We start from the raw sequence: 16,282 nt of genomic DNA on the forward strand, positions 1-16,282 counted from the left end.
ATAAAGACGTAATATTCTATAATAAATATTCAGATATACTAAATAATTCTAATTGATCCTAATTGATTCTAATTATATCCTAACATAAAATAATAACCATACACATTAAAAAAATTATTGAAAAAAAGATTATATTTTCTTTTTTGCTTTTTTTCTTTAATCAAGCAAGAGAAAAAAATCTCTTAGTTTATATCACTTTTTTCTTTTCTTCTAAGCAATACATATATAGGACGGAGAATAGTTTTTTTTCCCTTTCTTTTTAAGTGTTTATTTACATAAAATGCCGTCTTTTCATTTATAATTAAATTAATAATATTTGTCAAACAAATGGAAACAGAATTTGCAGATTCCGCAGAAGTACCAGCGATAACTTCTATGAATGCTAGGAGGACAGTTAAAAGGGTTACCTGGAGGCCGCCTCTGCCAGGATGGATTAAGTGCAATGTTGATGCAGCGTTTCTTGAAGCGTTTTCTGGAGGAGCAACAGCGGCGGTATTCAGAGACCATGCTGGGAACCTTCTCACAGCCTCAAACTCTAGGATTGCGGCTTCCTCGCCTTTAGCTGCGGAAGCATTAGTAGTCAGGGAAGCATTAATATTAGTTCAGAACTTCCAACTAGAACGAGTTATTTTTGAATCCGACAGTTTATTACTCATCCAAGCTCTTAAATCAAAGGCATCTATTACAGAAATTCAAGTTATCTTGGATGACATTTTGGATTTAGTGCGAAATCTCTCAAATTTTGGGTTTACCTGGGTGCCTAGAGAAGGGAATGCCCTAGCCCATGAGGTAGCAAAGCTAACAGCTCACGGCTCTCTTGAACAGAATTGGCCTAGCTGCAAGCCACAATCCATCATGAAAATTTTAAATGAAGAGCGCTGCTTGTCGCTGCATTGGGCGAGCAGATCATGAGCATGCCAGTTTTTTTTTTGGACTATCTGAGTTTCAATTTAATTAGTTAGTGACTTACTTTGATTGCAGGCTGAAACTTCCAGGGCTTGTTGAAAGCAGAGGTTGACACCTTCCTTGTTGGGAGGGGTTGGAATAGCAAGCATGCTGCTTTTTTTTTTTTTTTTGGATACCAGATTGGGTTTGTTGCTTTGTTGAATGGCAGGAGCGTTGAATCGAAGGGAAAAGGGAGGTCAGTGTATGAGGAGTAACTGACCGGTTGCCATGGCAGAAGAGAGATCATTGTTTTTGGGACTAGGAGTTCGCAAAGACCCACTCTGATGGAAGTTCCTCACGGCGGATCCACCATCAGGGGCTTCAACTTTTGGGGCCGGTGATGGGTAGCGGTAACGGACATCCCAGGACGTATCCAGGCAGTTTCAGCTCAAGATCAAGGATGACAAACGAATGCTGTAGACTTCAGATCCATGCATCAACATCTCCAATTTGTAATGGACCCTCTGGCGACAGTGGCAATCTTAATCCGAGAGATTTTGAGCAGGATGTATGGTTTCCTTATTTTGGTTGTCTGGCCGGGTTCTTCAGTGACTCGAGGCAACGGTGGCAATGGAACATCTCAATCGGAAGTTTGCGATCTCGGGCTGACATTTTCAATGGCAAAGATTGAATTCGGGTTCGGACCCATGCATCGAATTCCCAGCCTTTTGATGGAAGCTCTGCGGACAATGGCGTTGTGCTAACAGAGCATCATCGAGGAAGGAGATGAGAGTACGCTCCCTAGGATGGGTCTTGAACCGGGTTGGATTTTCGGGTATAGGTGTATTCTGTTTGTCTGCCGGGTCAGTTATCTGGCCCAAGGCTTTGCCCCAAAAAAAAAAAATTAATAATATTTCATGCATTGTTATTAATAAAATTCAAAATCATTAATATTTTCAAAAATTTCATTCAATATATATTATGATATACAGGGGCGGAACTAGAAGAAATATTAGAAGGGGCTAAAAATATTTACACAATAAAATAAGACTAAAATAAAATTTTAAGGGGGGCTAAACTGAAATTTACATATAATTTATATGTAAAAAATTAAAATTAGGGGACGATTGCCCCCTTTTTATGTATGTAGCTTCGCCCCTGATGATATATGTTTCTTAATTAAATGTTTATTTATTTAAGTTGTTTCCATTATATAACTCTATGAATATTAAATATTTCTTTTATTTCATAATATGTGTTCATTATATTTTTTAAATTTTCAAAATATTTGTTCAATCTTACAATATTTAGGAACTAGTTTTTAATCTTTATTTTTAATAATTATATCACTTTAAAAATAAGAATAAATATAATGTTAATTAAAAATTATTTTTTCTCTATATTTTCTTCTCTTGTTTAGTCATAAATATAATTTGTATTGCTACGGAAATATTTTTTATTTTTCTTAATTCATGTGTTTTATGTTTGGAACATATATTGAAAAATGAAAAGAGTATAACTTAAACTATAGAGAAATTGAGAATTAATTTAGACAAAAATTTATATACAATTATTTTTATATAAAGTTAATAGTCAAAAACCATTACATAATAATTTAATAATATTTATCGAATTATTTAACTGTTTTTGACTATCAATTTTACATTAAGATAATGCATATGAATTTTCACTATTAATTTATTGAAGTGATGAGTACACGTCAAAATTCAAGCAAGAGCGTGATATAAACATAAACAGGGTACTAGAAGTTAGAACATGTGGTAAGAAAATTATTTAATTATTATCACCTCAAGTTACATAAAATCATAACCTAAAAAAAATCCTCTCCAGTAATAAGTGGAATAAAGCCATACATGGTATCTAGCTCTTTCTATTGAAACAAATTTCAATCACGTGAACAAAACTACACCTTACTATCCCACGCTTTTGTCTACATATGTTTCCTTCCATCGTTTCAAAAATAATCCTCATAAATATTTACTAAAATCAATTATTAAAATTAATTATTTTTATAAAATATATATTAAAAATAAATTAAATTATATATTTATATGTAAATATATAATAATTAATTTTTATATATAAATAATAATTTTTCAAAAACAAATAATAGATGTAGACTTTAAATATTACATAAAAGAAAATTTATTTTTTTATTTTTTATCTATAATTTTTAATATTAAAAATATAAAAAAATACAAAAATAATATATATATAACATTTTTTTTAAAAAAAATAAATCTATATGGCATATGTATATTTGTTTGTATTTCACAACATATTTTTGAAGGAAATAAAAATGAAAATATCTTTTTTCTTAAATCTACATAAACCAAATCCAGTTTCATTATGTAACTTCTAACAAATTATATTACATGCAGTAGTGTAATTTAAAATAGAAAAAGTATAGGGTACCAACATATTACCTGCCAACTTATTGTCAACAATAATTAATTATTATATTTTAAATATATATATATAAAGAGACACATCCAAAAAATATATTTATAAAGACACTTCTATTAAACATAGTTATAAAAAAGACATTTTTATTAAACGCATCCACAAAGACATTTCTATTAAACACAATTATAAATAAGAGTTGGTATAAGTTGGCAAAAATGTTGTTGGTAACGTAGCGGGATTGTTTAAAATATCTCATTTTTGTTAGGAGTTTTTTTTTATTATTTTTTTATATTATTATTATTATTATCCTTTTCTGTAGCCTATAAATTGATAGTTCATGTTCATCCTTCTTCATTCACCATACCTCTCCAAGAACTAAATAAAATATATAAAAAAAAATGAAGGCTACAACCACCACCAATGTCTTCGCCATTTTCATTCTCTTTGCTTTCATTTCCATCCACCTACCTTCTTTAGCCACGGCTGAGTTGGTCGACACAGACGGCAACCTTATCAAAAACGGCGGCTTATACTTCATCCTCCCAGTTTTTCGAGGCAACGGCGGCGGAATAGGCCGAATATCAACCGGAAACGAAACGTGTCCACTAACCGTTGTCCAACAACGCTCCGAAGTGGACAACGGATCACCAATTATAATTTCATCTCCATTGAGAATCCCTTTTCTCCGTGAAGGATTTCCTTTGGACCTGTCCTTTTCAGCTGTTCCTTTCTGTACTCCTACTCCTTCCAAGTGGACCCTCGTTAAGGGTCTACTGGAAGGAGAAGGAGCCACGGTGAAACTCACCGGTTTTTACGAGAACGAGATACAGGGTTGGTTTGAGATAAGGAAAACCTTGGATGCCTTTAAACTTACCTTCTGTGCTTCTTCAAATAATAATTGCATGGATATTGGGGTTAAACGTGATGATGAGGGAAATAGGCTTTTGGTTGCAACGGAAGATAACCCTTTTGTGGTTATGTTTAAGAAAGCTACGTCGTCTTATTCTGCTTGAAGATCCATGAATAATAGTAAGCAAGTAATAATTAAGCCATGGGAAAAAAAAAAAAAAAGAAGAAGAAAATCTTGTATGTGCTTTTTTATCTAGTCGGTAAGATATTATGTATGTGCAAGATGAGAATAAACTCTTGTAAGAATAATTACTGAGATGACTTACGTGAAGATATTTTTATCTGACCTATTTAAAGATATTTTTGTGTAAAAATGATAATTAATATATTTAAATAAATTATTTTTATATTAATAACTATTATTATTAAGTATTTTGTTAAAAAAATTAATTTAAATTAGTTAAGTGGTCAACTTATTCATTTATTTAAGTAAATAAGAGGTAGTTCTAATCATACTTTGTATATGCGATAAGTTATTAGTTAATCACAAATTTTTAAATAGAGTTTAGATTTATGATAGATTAATTTTTTATTTGTTAACGAATTAGAAAATACCGTATGAAAAATAAATTTGCTAAAAATATTTGGTTACCAATCAAGTGAAACTGGTAAATAGAGAAGTTTACTATCCTTTAAGGACACACTATCATTTTCTATTTTGCGTTTCCGTAAAGATTGATGAGTATCTACTTATTTTATATTAGTTTTGGAGTATGTTATGTGCACACTAAATCGGTTACTAAAGCCAATTATCAGTATAAAATATATGCTAGAATATAAATACACATTGAAAATAAATTAAATCACACATATATTTATACACAAATATATTGATAGCTAATTTTAATAGCTAATTTTAATATACAAATAACATTTTTATTAGTTTTGGTATCACAATAAAAGGTTGTCGACATAGTCTTTTTTGCGCAAGCTAACCGGAACCAAGTTGGTGTTGTCAAGGAGGCACTAAAAATTTTCTGTGAATCTTCAGGACAAAAAGTTAGCTTCAATAAGTCGTGCGTTTTCTTTTCAAAAAATGTGAACCATAATATCAGAGAAGAGCTTAGCCAAAAACTAAGGATTCCCCTCACTAGCAATTTGGGAAAATACTTAGGTGTTCCGCTGATCCACGAGAAGTGTAGTAAACAGCATTTTCAATATATCATTGACAAGATGCAAGTCAAACTCTCTAGTTGGAATATGAAGACCTTATCCATAGCAGGAAGAGCAACGCTTGTTCAATCCGTTTTATCTTCTATTCCAAGCTATGTTATGCAAACTATGAAGGTTCCAATCGAAGTCTGCAACAAGATTGATAAAATTTGTCGGGACTTAGCTTCCTTTGGGGTTCAAGTGATCAAAATAGGAAAATTCACCCTCTAAGCTGGGACACCGTGTGTAAACCGAAAGATTAAGGCGGGTTAGGCATTCGCAAGCTCAAGAAACAAATAACATTTTTATCATGAAACTCGCTTGGGGACTCATGACGAAATCTGATAGCTTATGGGTTAAAGTTTTCAAAGCCAAGTACGGCTGTGGTGAGAACATGATTCCCAAAATCCATCAAAAAGCCAACTGCTCAAACGCTTGGAAAGGAATCGTGAAAGTCTGGAACCAATTTCAAAAGAATTTGATCTAGAGAATTGGGGATGGACAATCTATTGCGGTATGGACTGATCATTGGGTTTCAGGAATTATCAGCCTAAAAGATGTATCTTTATGCTCTATCGCTGCAGATAGAATAGCCGAGAAGCTCTCAAGTTTTACTAATGGGGATGGGGAGTGGAATTGGGAGACGATAAACAGCTATTTTCCTGAAGATATTTCTGAGATTATTTACACGCTAAAAGCTCCTCACTACTCTCTTGGTGTGGACTGCATTAGCTGGTTACCCTCTATTAATGGAGAATTTTCTATCAAATCAGCATATTCTACTTATTATAGTGGAGATAGAGACACAAATTTCAAATTATGTTGGAAAATTAAAGTTTCTCAAAGATTAAGAGCTTTCACTTGGCTAATCTACCATAATGCTCTTCTTATAAATGCTAAGAGAAGGACAAGAGATCTTACCATGGTTGGAAGTTGCCCCAGATGTCCGGATCATGAAGAGACTCTGCTCCATGTGCTGCGCGACTGTCCCTATCCTGCAGTGTCTGGACTAGCAGGTCAACCAGTGCTCTTCCCTGAGGTTTCTTTAATCAACCTTTGCAAGATTAACTAAAGATAAACCTCTTCAAGATCACTCAAAAAATTAGTGGGATTCCTTGGCTCACCCTCTTTGTTACTGTCTGCAACAATATTTGGAAAGCCCGGAATGATTTAGTTTTCAATTCAAAAATTTCTACCAGCCTTCATGTGCATAATCTTTCTAGTTATTTGGTAGATCAATACAACAATATGATAAACCTCACTGAGAGCAGAAAAAAAATTCTCAACCCCACTAAAGCTTACCTTGTCAGTTGAGAACCTCCAGTGGATGGGTGCATAAAGCTAAATATTGACGGCTCAATCATCCAACCCGCTGGTTCTGGAACTTGCGGCGGCCTCCTTCGTAATGGAGATGGTAACCTCGTGGCGGGCTTCATGATGAAAATTGGAAGAATCACCATAACATTTGCAGAAATTTGGGCCATCTACACCGGAATGAAGCTAGCAGTGGAGCTGGGAATCAACAGATTACAGATAGAGACTGATTCTTCCTGTGCGATGAAATTAATTGGCGGGTCATCTAGTAGCCACCATCATACGCTTTCTCTGATTAGGGCCATTGAGGATCTCCGCAGCAAAATGACTTATGTGTCGGTTAAGCACGTATTTCGCAAAGCTAATTTCTGTGCTGATGCACTGGCAAAGCAAGCTCAGTCAATCTCGACCGGCCTTCTCTGTTTTGCAGCTCCACCCCCTTTCCTGATGCCTCTCCTTACTGATGACAAAGGTAGAAGGAAAAGTGTAAGAGTGTTGCCAATGTAGTTGGCTTTTGTTTTGGGCCTTTGGCCCTCCTTTTTAATAAAAAAAAAAAAAAAAGGTTGTCAACCCCACAATAATGGTTAAAATATCAAAACTCTAGAATTGAACAAGATTAATTAAGTAGAAATTGACTAATTAAATACAAAATATTAAAAGTAAATTATAAATGAAAAAAGTGATTAAGAAAATGACCCCAAATCTGTGATAAATTCTCGCGGGTGTACCCGCCAAAAAAAATTGTCATCCCTAGTCAACTTCTAACATTAACCACTCCATATGTTAAGTAAACCAACTCAACGATAAAGGAAATACATCAGGGGGATGCTTTCATAAAGACATGTAAAACGTCTTTTTGTAAAGACGCTTACGTGTTACATTATTATTGGACGTATTAATGAACCGGTTCTTTTTGAATTTCTTAACAAATATTCGATTTAGATTGTGTAATTCGATCGGATCAAATTGAGTCTAATAATTATAATGCAGACAATTGGGTTTATTATTGTTGCTATAATAAACCAATTTTGTTCTGGTTTATTAAAAAATAAATTATTAACCGGCTTAATAAAGATGTCTAATAATAAAATGACACATATAAACATCTTTAAAAAAAGACATTTTTAGTGTCTTTATTAAAGTGGTCTCCAATCAATACACACACTAAGTAAACCAACACATAATACATGAAAATGTACCAAGCTACTAAAACTAATCCGTGTACATGATATATCAACGCAACTAAAAATACACCAACATAAACCGAATTTGGAGCTAAGCCTCCCGTGTTTTGACCAACATCATGAGGACATTTACTAGATCTATGGTACTTGCCTCCACAAAGCCTGCAACGTCATGGATCACGCATCTCACGCATGTCCTTTTCATTCATCATTCAATAAACGAGCTTTTCTAAGACAGCCTGTGCGCACTCGCTTGAAGGTTCGATTAGGTATCATTCTTGGTCCTTGATATACAGGCCATGTTGTTGGATTTTCCAATAACCTAAATTTGGCTCTATATACCCTTCGAATTTCATCCATCTTATATACCTCATTAATATAGACTTGCCAATTAAGGGATTGGTTCGCACAAGCAGCAAAAACATGACGATATAGAATTCGATTTGTCTGAAAATCACCATAGTCACAATGTTGCTAACGTAGATTCACTATATACTCCACACCACTGTGCATCACACACCTCAAAGACCTCGTTCTGCTTATCAAATCAATTAACTTGAATGTTTCCTACAGTGCACTGATTCGCTTGAAGTTTGGTGGTCGCAAATTCAGAAAATGCACATCCAACATCGCCTCGAGCATCAGCCTTATCCTTCTTTCTGGTGAACAACTCATTTAGTCTGTAAGATATTGTCTTAACAAGTGCTATGATAGGGAGATTGCGCACTCCCTTCAAAACCAAATTGATGCACTCAACTAGGTTCGTGGTCATATGACTCCAGCGATGCCCATCATCAAATGCCAAAGCATACTGTGAGCTGGGTATATCATCAATCCAATTAGTGTAAACCTCGCCATGCTCACATAACTCTTGGTAACGCATGTTGTACTCATGAACTGTCTTAGAATAACCTGTCAAAAATCAACAGAAAAATGCAAATACAGATCAATCATAGAGTTGATCAAATATAGTACTAACAATCTTATATTATTATATGTTATTTACCTATTTTGACGACAAAACTTTTTAAATGCGGCAACTTAAACCTCTTCAAGAAGTTCGACGCTACATGTCTGGTGCAAAACATGTGGAAAGTTCTTGGAGGCTCTCATGCTCCATTACTACGAGGTATAACTGAGTTAATAGAGTCGTGTTGATTAGAGATAAAACCCACACCATCCCGAGTCACCACATATTTTCGCAAATTATTGAGGAAAAAGTGTCACGCATCAGAAATTTCACCTCAACAATGGCAAAGGCAATAGGCATAATATTCTGATTGCCATCTTGTGAAATTGCAACTAATAGAGTTCTTTTATATTTCCCGCACAAATGTATTCTACCTACCTGTACATATGATTTGCAATATCTGAATGCTCTAATACAAGGATAAAAAGTTCAAAAGACTCTATGCATTATCTGAAAATCATGAGCCAACTCATTCCCATAGTAGGTAGGTATAGTTTCAATCTTGACAGCTGTAAAAGGCTCTTTTTGACATGCTTTAAACCATCCGGGCAAAATTTCATAAGATTTTCACCCACCAAAAATTTTTTCAATTGACTTTTGTTTAACCAACCATGCTTTAAGATAACTTATCGTGTAATACCTCGACTGAACTTCTTCAATTTTTAGAGACGGGTTAGCTTTTACCAAAGACTATCGCTTCAGCAATGGTGTCTGAGTGCAATTTAGAATGATCTTGAGAAAGGGTAAGCCTAGTGCTGCAAACCTGATCCCTATCTTCATTTGAATCAACAATTTCATGATTACTTTCAAATTCTTTTTCATTTTCACTGTTATAACCTTCCCATTCCCTGATTGGGTTGGGTTCTTCAACCACTAAAGGCAGCAGTTTGAACTCAACATACAACTCCACAACTGACACTTGTGATTGAACTTGATAATAGATCAAAAACATTTTTTGCATACTTACTTCAACTGTGACATACATTGCTTGAAATTGTATAAACCCACCAAATATTACTAAAGGATGCCTATACAAAATCCTTGTCACCTTTATTCTTGGAATATCTATACTTTGACAAATTGTAGTTTTAAGTTCTCCAAAGGAAATTGTGAAAGGAACAGCAAAGGTACACGGATACTGGCATACAAATTGTACTCCCTTCAGTGTGTGTAGTTTAATCTTACCATAGTAATATACCTTAACACTCACATGGCTATCCATTTTTTCAATCTCACTCAACTGTAATATAACTTCTATCTGCCTCACATCGCTTTTGAAACTTTGATTCTCAAATAAGTTGCGGGCATCACAACACTGAGTGACCTTTTCATCTTTGACTTGAAACTAGTCATTAAAGCCAGTCATTTTCATCGACTCCAAGAAGTTTACCAAGTCTTCAACATGCACTTTCGGTACCAACAAAGGTCCAATGTGTTGTATGGTTAAAATCCACCTCTGTTTCTTTCCAAAATAAAATCAATGCCGCTTTCAGCAAGTCTTCCCTCTGTTTCATATGGAGTCAATGGGGGCGGCTTCCTGCTTGTGTATGATCGCCATCTTCATAAATAGCAACAGCTACCTGTCACCCAGAAAATTTAAGTTTTATGTTATATGGTGTGATTTATCAGCATTTTATAAAATAAGTAAATTTTCATTCTTTGTTGCGAGTATGTGTTTAAAACAACGTGCAACTGTTGCAAAATAGGACACAAAAGTAAAATAAATATGTTAGACACAAAACAGGAATTAACTAAAAAATAAATAAATTAATAGGCAACACTAGTAAGGATAAAGCTAATTAAGCCAATATATGACTCCGATAGAATAGAATAATAGTATAAACAGTATAATGCATAATTTAATAATACTTTTTGTATAAAACAAATATTAAATAGAGGGGCAGAATGTTGTGGGAAGTCAATGAAAAATAGGAAAATTCTTACGAATTCAAAGTGAATGGTCTTCACAACGCGTTAGAAAAGGTCATTATCTTGTAACCATAACTAAATCAGGTGCTACGACATTGATATAAAGTATTCTAGCAAGAAAAACATAAGCGGTCATCCGATCCAAGAAGACAAGCAGTATCACTCCTTCAAAGATGTACTTTAGCTTTTCTGAGTATAACACAGCCAGCATATATTATTGTGATAACCAGGGTGAGTACCCCGGCGGAGACAAGTTTGGCCAACCTATGCCAGTGATTGGGGCATACATAGCAGTAGCATCCCTTGCCTGTCTCTTTGCAATGTCTGCTGATCTCTTTCAAGGATTCCACAGCAGCAAGTTCTGGTTCCCTTGCAACTACTTCTGCTTTAATGCCACTTCCTTGACAGTGATCGCCGTTGCACTCAAGCTATCGGTTGATCTCACCACCTCCATGCCACGATATGTTGAACAGCTAGCAAAACTCTGTAGCAGTGCCTTCATCTGCACTATCATGGGTAAATATAAGTTAGTGATATACTTTAGACTTTTAAATATATAGTTAACTCATAACTAGAAGGCTAGCTACACTTTTATAGAGTTAATTAAGATCATTAATCGTTTTATTTTCACTTCAATAGGTAATTCCATGCCTTCTATTGGCATCAATCCTATGAACATCATAGCCTTGGGAATACTCGTGATCACCGTGATTGTCAACATCATCATCCAACTTGCTACGGGTGTTATCTCTAACTACTTCTTGATTGAACATATTATTATGATATGCATCATGTTCATTTTATTGTTGAGCATGTTCTCCTCGGCAATAGCTATTTCAAAGATGAAACGTGACTTGGAGCTTAAGTATGAGATCAATAAGGAGGTGCAGAAAGAATGCACTAACCAGATAGATGAGGAAGCCGGACTAAATAGTGAAGTCATCAACAATCTCGGAAGTGAATTGATGGCAGACTGGATGATGGCACACACTAGCAGCCCCCAAATTGTCCTTGCAAGGTCAGTAACATGTGCTACATCCGGTGCCTACTGTCTTCTTAGTACATTGACATTACTAGAGGCTATGACTCTTCGGTATTTCTTGTTAGATTATTATGGCGACTGCAATAATGCTAGCGACTACCAATGGTCCACTTTATTAATTCTCATAGTTCAGACTGCTGCAGTGGTAGTAGGAACTATTGCTCCTACAGTTAGGTGGTTCAAGGCTCTAAGATATATAAGGAAAGCTTCTAGAGTTGGGAGCAACAATACAAATAGGAGATTCCATGTAGAAGGGTACTGGACTGAGAGTCTATTTCTAATGAAAGAAAGGCCTCTTGGCTTTCATATTCATAACAAATGGTTCAGAAAGAAGGCCCATGATGCAAAAGTGCTTTTGTTCCGGTTATTAATTAAGCTACAGAAAGGGATTGTGCTGATCAACAAAGTGACCCAGTTCATTTCAATAATCCTCTTGTACTTTACGTTAGCAGCTCGTGATTGTTGCAGTAATGTCTCAAGTACTAGCTCAGGAACAGAGCCACAGTCTGGCCCGGATCTAAGGCGTTTTGTTCTACATCTTGAAGGAGAGGAAGAATTAGTTGAGGTGATGATGAAAGACATTCACAAAACAACTAATCAATTGTTTCATGTAGGAGAGAAAAAGGAGCCAAAACATGTCATTGAACTAATAACGGAGAAGAGTTCTATCTTGGAAGGATTTAAGAGGGTGACAACATTTGACAATGACCAAGTTTCCTCTTTGCACAATGAGGAAACTACACCATATGGTTGGGCACTTCCTCTGGTGACACTAGGATGCATAATAATGGCACTTCCAAACATGGACACACTTTCAGTGAAGAAGTTCATAGGAGCTCTAAGTGAAGGGCTCTACTATGTGAAGTTCATAGAGTGTAACATTGACAAAGAAGGGAAATTGATCAAAGTCAAGAGAGCAGCAGAAACTATGTGGCATGGAGTTGATCTATATGGTAAGTGGCTAGATGTGGACCTTTATAAGCTATCGCATCAAAGTAAAAGCCCCAGGGAGACATTAGAGACACTAGCTGAAGATGCAAGGAAAAGGTATGGCAAGTATAAAACCAAGTATAGAGAGATATGCAATAGAGAACCACCTTCATCATGGCCCATTGAAGTATTGGCATCTAATGCAATGTATAGAATAAGCCAAACTGTTTTATTAAATTATGGAAGGATTGAAGATCTTAGGAGTGAGATATTGTTTGAAGAACTAACAGGAACGATATCTGATATATTGGGTGCATGTCTCACTAACTTACCCTATGCTATATCGGCCAAGTGCTCCAACAGCACCATCGCAGAGAGAGAGGATAGTGTTAGAGATGCAGTTGAAATGCTTGGACGAACAAAGAAGATTATAGCATTGCTGGCAGAAAAGATTCCCACCGTGGACTTCAGCCAAAGTACCACCATTGAATACTGGCTTTTGATGCATATGCAAAATAACAACACTTTTTAGGCTTCCACAAAAAATTGATCAAATATCATTATTTTGTGCATTTTACCGTATATGTATTAGCTTAAAATGTTTTCTTAGGTTTATAATTATACAATTAATAGAAGAATATTTGGAGCCAACAAAAAATAAGCCAAAGCAGCCAATGAATGCATATAAATGGCATGATCTTCTATATAATCACAAGCATTAAATGTTTATCACACACGGGCCTAATGTTAGAAAGAATCCTGCATAGGACGAATGTTATGGTTTCTTTTAATTCAATAGATCTTTTTTATTCTAATCAAATTCGATTAGTGTAATAACGGCCTATTATATTCATGCATCCAAAGTAGGTGGTAGCTTATGTTTTATAATTAGTTATAATCATCAAAATTTTCTCAATTTCAGAATCCTGTATCTATATCACAAGAAAATTTAAAACTCGGCAAATCCTATTAACTTCAACAAGAAGGGTCCTCATTAGTTTTTGGCTTACCAGACATCTTTGTTGATGATTGTTTGGCCACTGCTCTTTTCCTCTTTGGGTGCAACAGTTTTCTTTATCATCTAATTTCAACTCAAACAAAAATCCTGTAGCACCAAGAAGAAATGGTTTCAAAAAGAGAATGTTAGCACACAACACAAATGTACCATAACATCCAAAAATTCCTCAACTACAACACACACACACACACACACACACACACAAATCCACAATGCTAACATCCACTCGATTTGTATATACTTCCATATGGATTAATCTAATCGTTCTTTACTTATCGTTTCATCCAAATAATTGCAAAATTTTAGCATCTAAAATAATAGAAGCTTCGTATACGAAAATGAAAATGGTACAGAACCTCGCTGGAGTTCTGCGTCGCCTTCGGTTCTGAGTGCGACACCGGCACTGGCCAGTGGCCACGGGGTAGTTTTTAGGGTTTGAGGGTGTGTTTTTGTGTGAATATTAAAGTGGGTTTTTGACTTTTTGGGATGTGATTTAAGGAGTAATATGGGTTTGTAATTTAGGAGTGTGAGTAGCGTTGCAAATGGGGAGAAGAAGGAGACAGATGTTTTGTGTTGGAAGCCGAGTCACGAGAGCCATGCATGGAATTCGTTCCCGACGAATTGCTGATCCTCTTCCCGAAAAACGTGATATCTTTGTCTTAATGAGAAAGTTAAAAACGGTAACGGTTAAATATTAAAAGTTTATGGAGTCTGCTACACATACAAGCAAAGATGCCCTACAAGTTTTACAAGTTTCTAGCCCACACTTCATTCACACGCGCACTTATCTCTCTTTGAATGGAACGTAAACTACACGCGCCCCACTCAACGGTTGCTTTTCGCAAAATAGTGCTCCTTAATGGCGCACTCTTCCACTTCTCCAAGCCCTTCGAAGAAAACACAAACCGTCCGTTTTCAAGCAACATTCCAAACTGCAGAGATAGGACTCGTCGCGAAGATTAGAACTCTCCATCAACACAACATAGAACTCTCGATCAACAATCTCCAGAAAAAACGAAGTTATAATACTCAAGGTACGTTACGTTACTATTTTACTCATATTGTATATTTTCCACATTTCGAAAACGAAGAACTAGGTTTTACTCTTCTTCTATGTTCTTCTAGGTTTTACTGTTCTTCTTGTTCTAGGTCTCATTTTACAGTTTTTAATGTTCTACTTGTTCTAGGTTTTATTGTTATTCTTGCTTCTAGGTTATTCTGTTCTTCTTAGTTATTCTAGGTGTTACTGTTCTTGTTGTTCTAGTTCTTCTGGTAACTGATTTTTGGGAGTATATTGCGTGATTTGGTGGGTGTATATTGAGTATTTTGTTGGGTGTATATAACATAATTTGTTGGGTGTATATTTCTGAACTGATATACTGTAATATAGTCAACAGTTGCAACTGTTCTAATATTTGCTTGTCCATGGGTGTATATTGCTTGACCTTGTAATGTTGCTTGACCTTGTATATTAATCCATGTTTGAGTGATATCTGACTGATATCTATGGGTGTATTTTTCATTTCAGAAAAAATGGCAGGCAGAAACCAAGCTGAAAAAAATGTAAGAACAAATATATGTCTTAGATGAAATCAGTTTTATATAATAGAAATATATCTGACTATAATTTTGCTTTGTTTACAGCAAATCAAAGACCTTAAGTGTGCAACACATTTGTTAAGTGAGAAATTCAGAAACATGAGCGAGGAGAAGAAAACAATTGTTAGGGATTTGGGATTTGGTGGCCTGATGCACATCTCGCCGCTAAGGGTGCATCACCAAATTGTCAGATAGATTCTAAGGATATTGACACTGATTAATATAAATGTTATATAGTCCTGTAACAAATTGAACACATGCTGTAAAAATTTTCCAATTATAATCCAGTTTATTGTAAAATTTCTTTCAATAATTAAACTCTCTCTGCTGTATTCAAAATGTATGAATTACAGGTACTATAATATGAAGGAAAACATCAAATCAAATATACACCCATAACCTGCCATTTTTTACACCCAAAGAAAGTTGAATATACACCCAAAAATCTATCCCCCTGATGCTTTATCCCTAAAACCCTGAACCCTAAACACTTAAAACCTAAACCTTAACCCCTAACCTGTAAACCCTAAAGCCTAAAACGTAAACCCTAAAACCCTAAACCCTAATACCTAAAACCCTTAAACCGTTGTAAAAAAAAACAAACAGTATTTTATAACATAAAAACAAGATTCTGAAGTATATATATGTATATATATGTAAAATGTGAAATACAAGAAAATTCAGAAATACACCCAAAAGAATACTGCTTTTACACCCAAAAGAATGCATGCTCTCGCTCCTTTGTGTGCTTCTCATCCCTGCCCAGAAGTGGTGATCCAGATAGATTGGAATTCATATATGACGGTCTTCATAGAGATCTGAAAAATACACCCAAACACAGACTATAAATACACCCGAAAAAAAAATTAAATTTACACCTCTACTGCAGATTTTAAACAAACATTACTTGAAAGCCACTTGTT

General features: G+C 35.1%; 3 protein-coding genes and 1 long non-coding RNA gene across 8 annotated transcripts; 3 read left to right on the plus strand and 1 right to left on the minus strand.

Moving 5' to 3' along the window:
* The first annotated feature begins 327 nt into the window (after window positions 1-327).
* Window positions 328-1,160, plus strand: LOC140182134 (uncharacterized). The gene is made up of 2 exons (XM_072228255.1): window positions 328-789; window positions 1,086-1,160. The coding sequence occupies exons 1-2, from the start codon at window positions 328-330 to the stop codon at window positions 1,158-1,160; spliced, it is 537 nt and encodes a 178-aa protein (XP_072084356.1).
* Window positions 1,161-3,652: 2,492 nt separating this feature from the next.
* LOC112779316 (factor Xa inhibitor BuXI) lies at window positions 3,653-4,519 on the plus strand. Its single transcript, XM_025823560.3, has one exon. It carries the CDS (start codon window positions 3,711-3,713, stop codon window positions 4,323-4,325), a length of 615 nt encoding a protein of 204 aa, XP_025679345.1. The 5' UTR covers window positions 3,653-3,710; the 3' UTR covers window positions 4,326-4,519.
* Window positions 4,520-9,766: 5,247 nt separating this feature from the next.
* On the minus strand, window positions 9,767-14,424 carry LOC140181835 (uncharacterized). Of its 5 annotated transcripts, XR_011877339.1 has the most exons (5): window positions 14,117-14,424; window positions 13,753-13,847; window positions 11,676-13,238; window positions 10,786-11,272; window positions 9,767-10,421 (listed from the first exon to the last, which is right to left on the minus strand). It is a non-coding gene; the product is annotated as an uncharacterized lncRNA (long non-coding RNA). The 5 variants fall into 5 exon arrangements; XR_011877341.1 differs by lacking the exon at window positions 11,676-13,238 and having other exon boundaries at window positions 10,786-11,277; XR_011877340.1 differs by lacking the exon at window positions 11,676-13,238 and having other exon boundaries at window positions 14,117-14,421.
* On the plus strand, window positions 10,860-13,573 carry LOC112777895 (uncharacterized). Its single transcript, XM_025822277.2, has 2 exons — window positions 10,860-11,286; window positions 11,410-13,573. The coding sequence occupies exons 1-2, from the start codon at window positions 10,944-10,946 to the stop codon at window positions 13,272-13,274; spliced, it is 2,208 nt and encodes a 735-aa protein (XP_025678062.2). The 5' UTR covers window positions 10,860-10,943; the 3' UTR covers window positions 13,275-13,573.
* Window positions 14,425-16,282: the final 1,858 nt, after the last annotated feature.

This window comes from Arachis hypogaea, chromosome 19, assembly GCF_003086295.3.
Source record: "Arachis hypogaea cultivar Tifrunner chromosome 19, arahy.Tifrunner.gnm2.J5K5, whole genome shotgun sequence".
In the NCBI taxonomy this organism is placed as follows: Eukaryota; Viridiplantae; Streptophyta; class Magnoliopsida; order Fabales; family Fabaceae; genus Arachis; species Arachis hypogaea.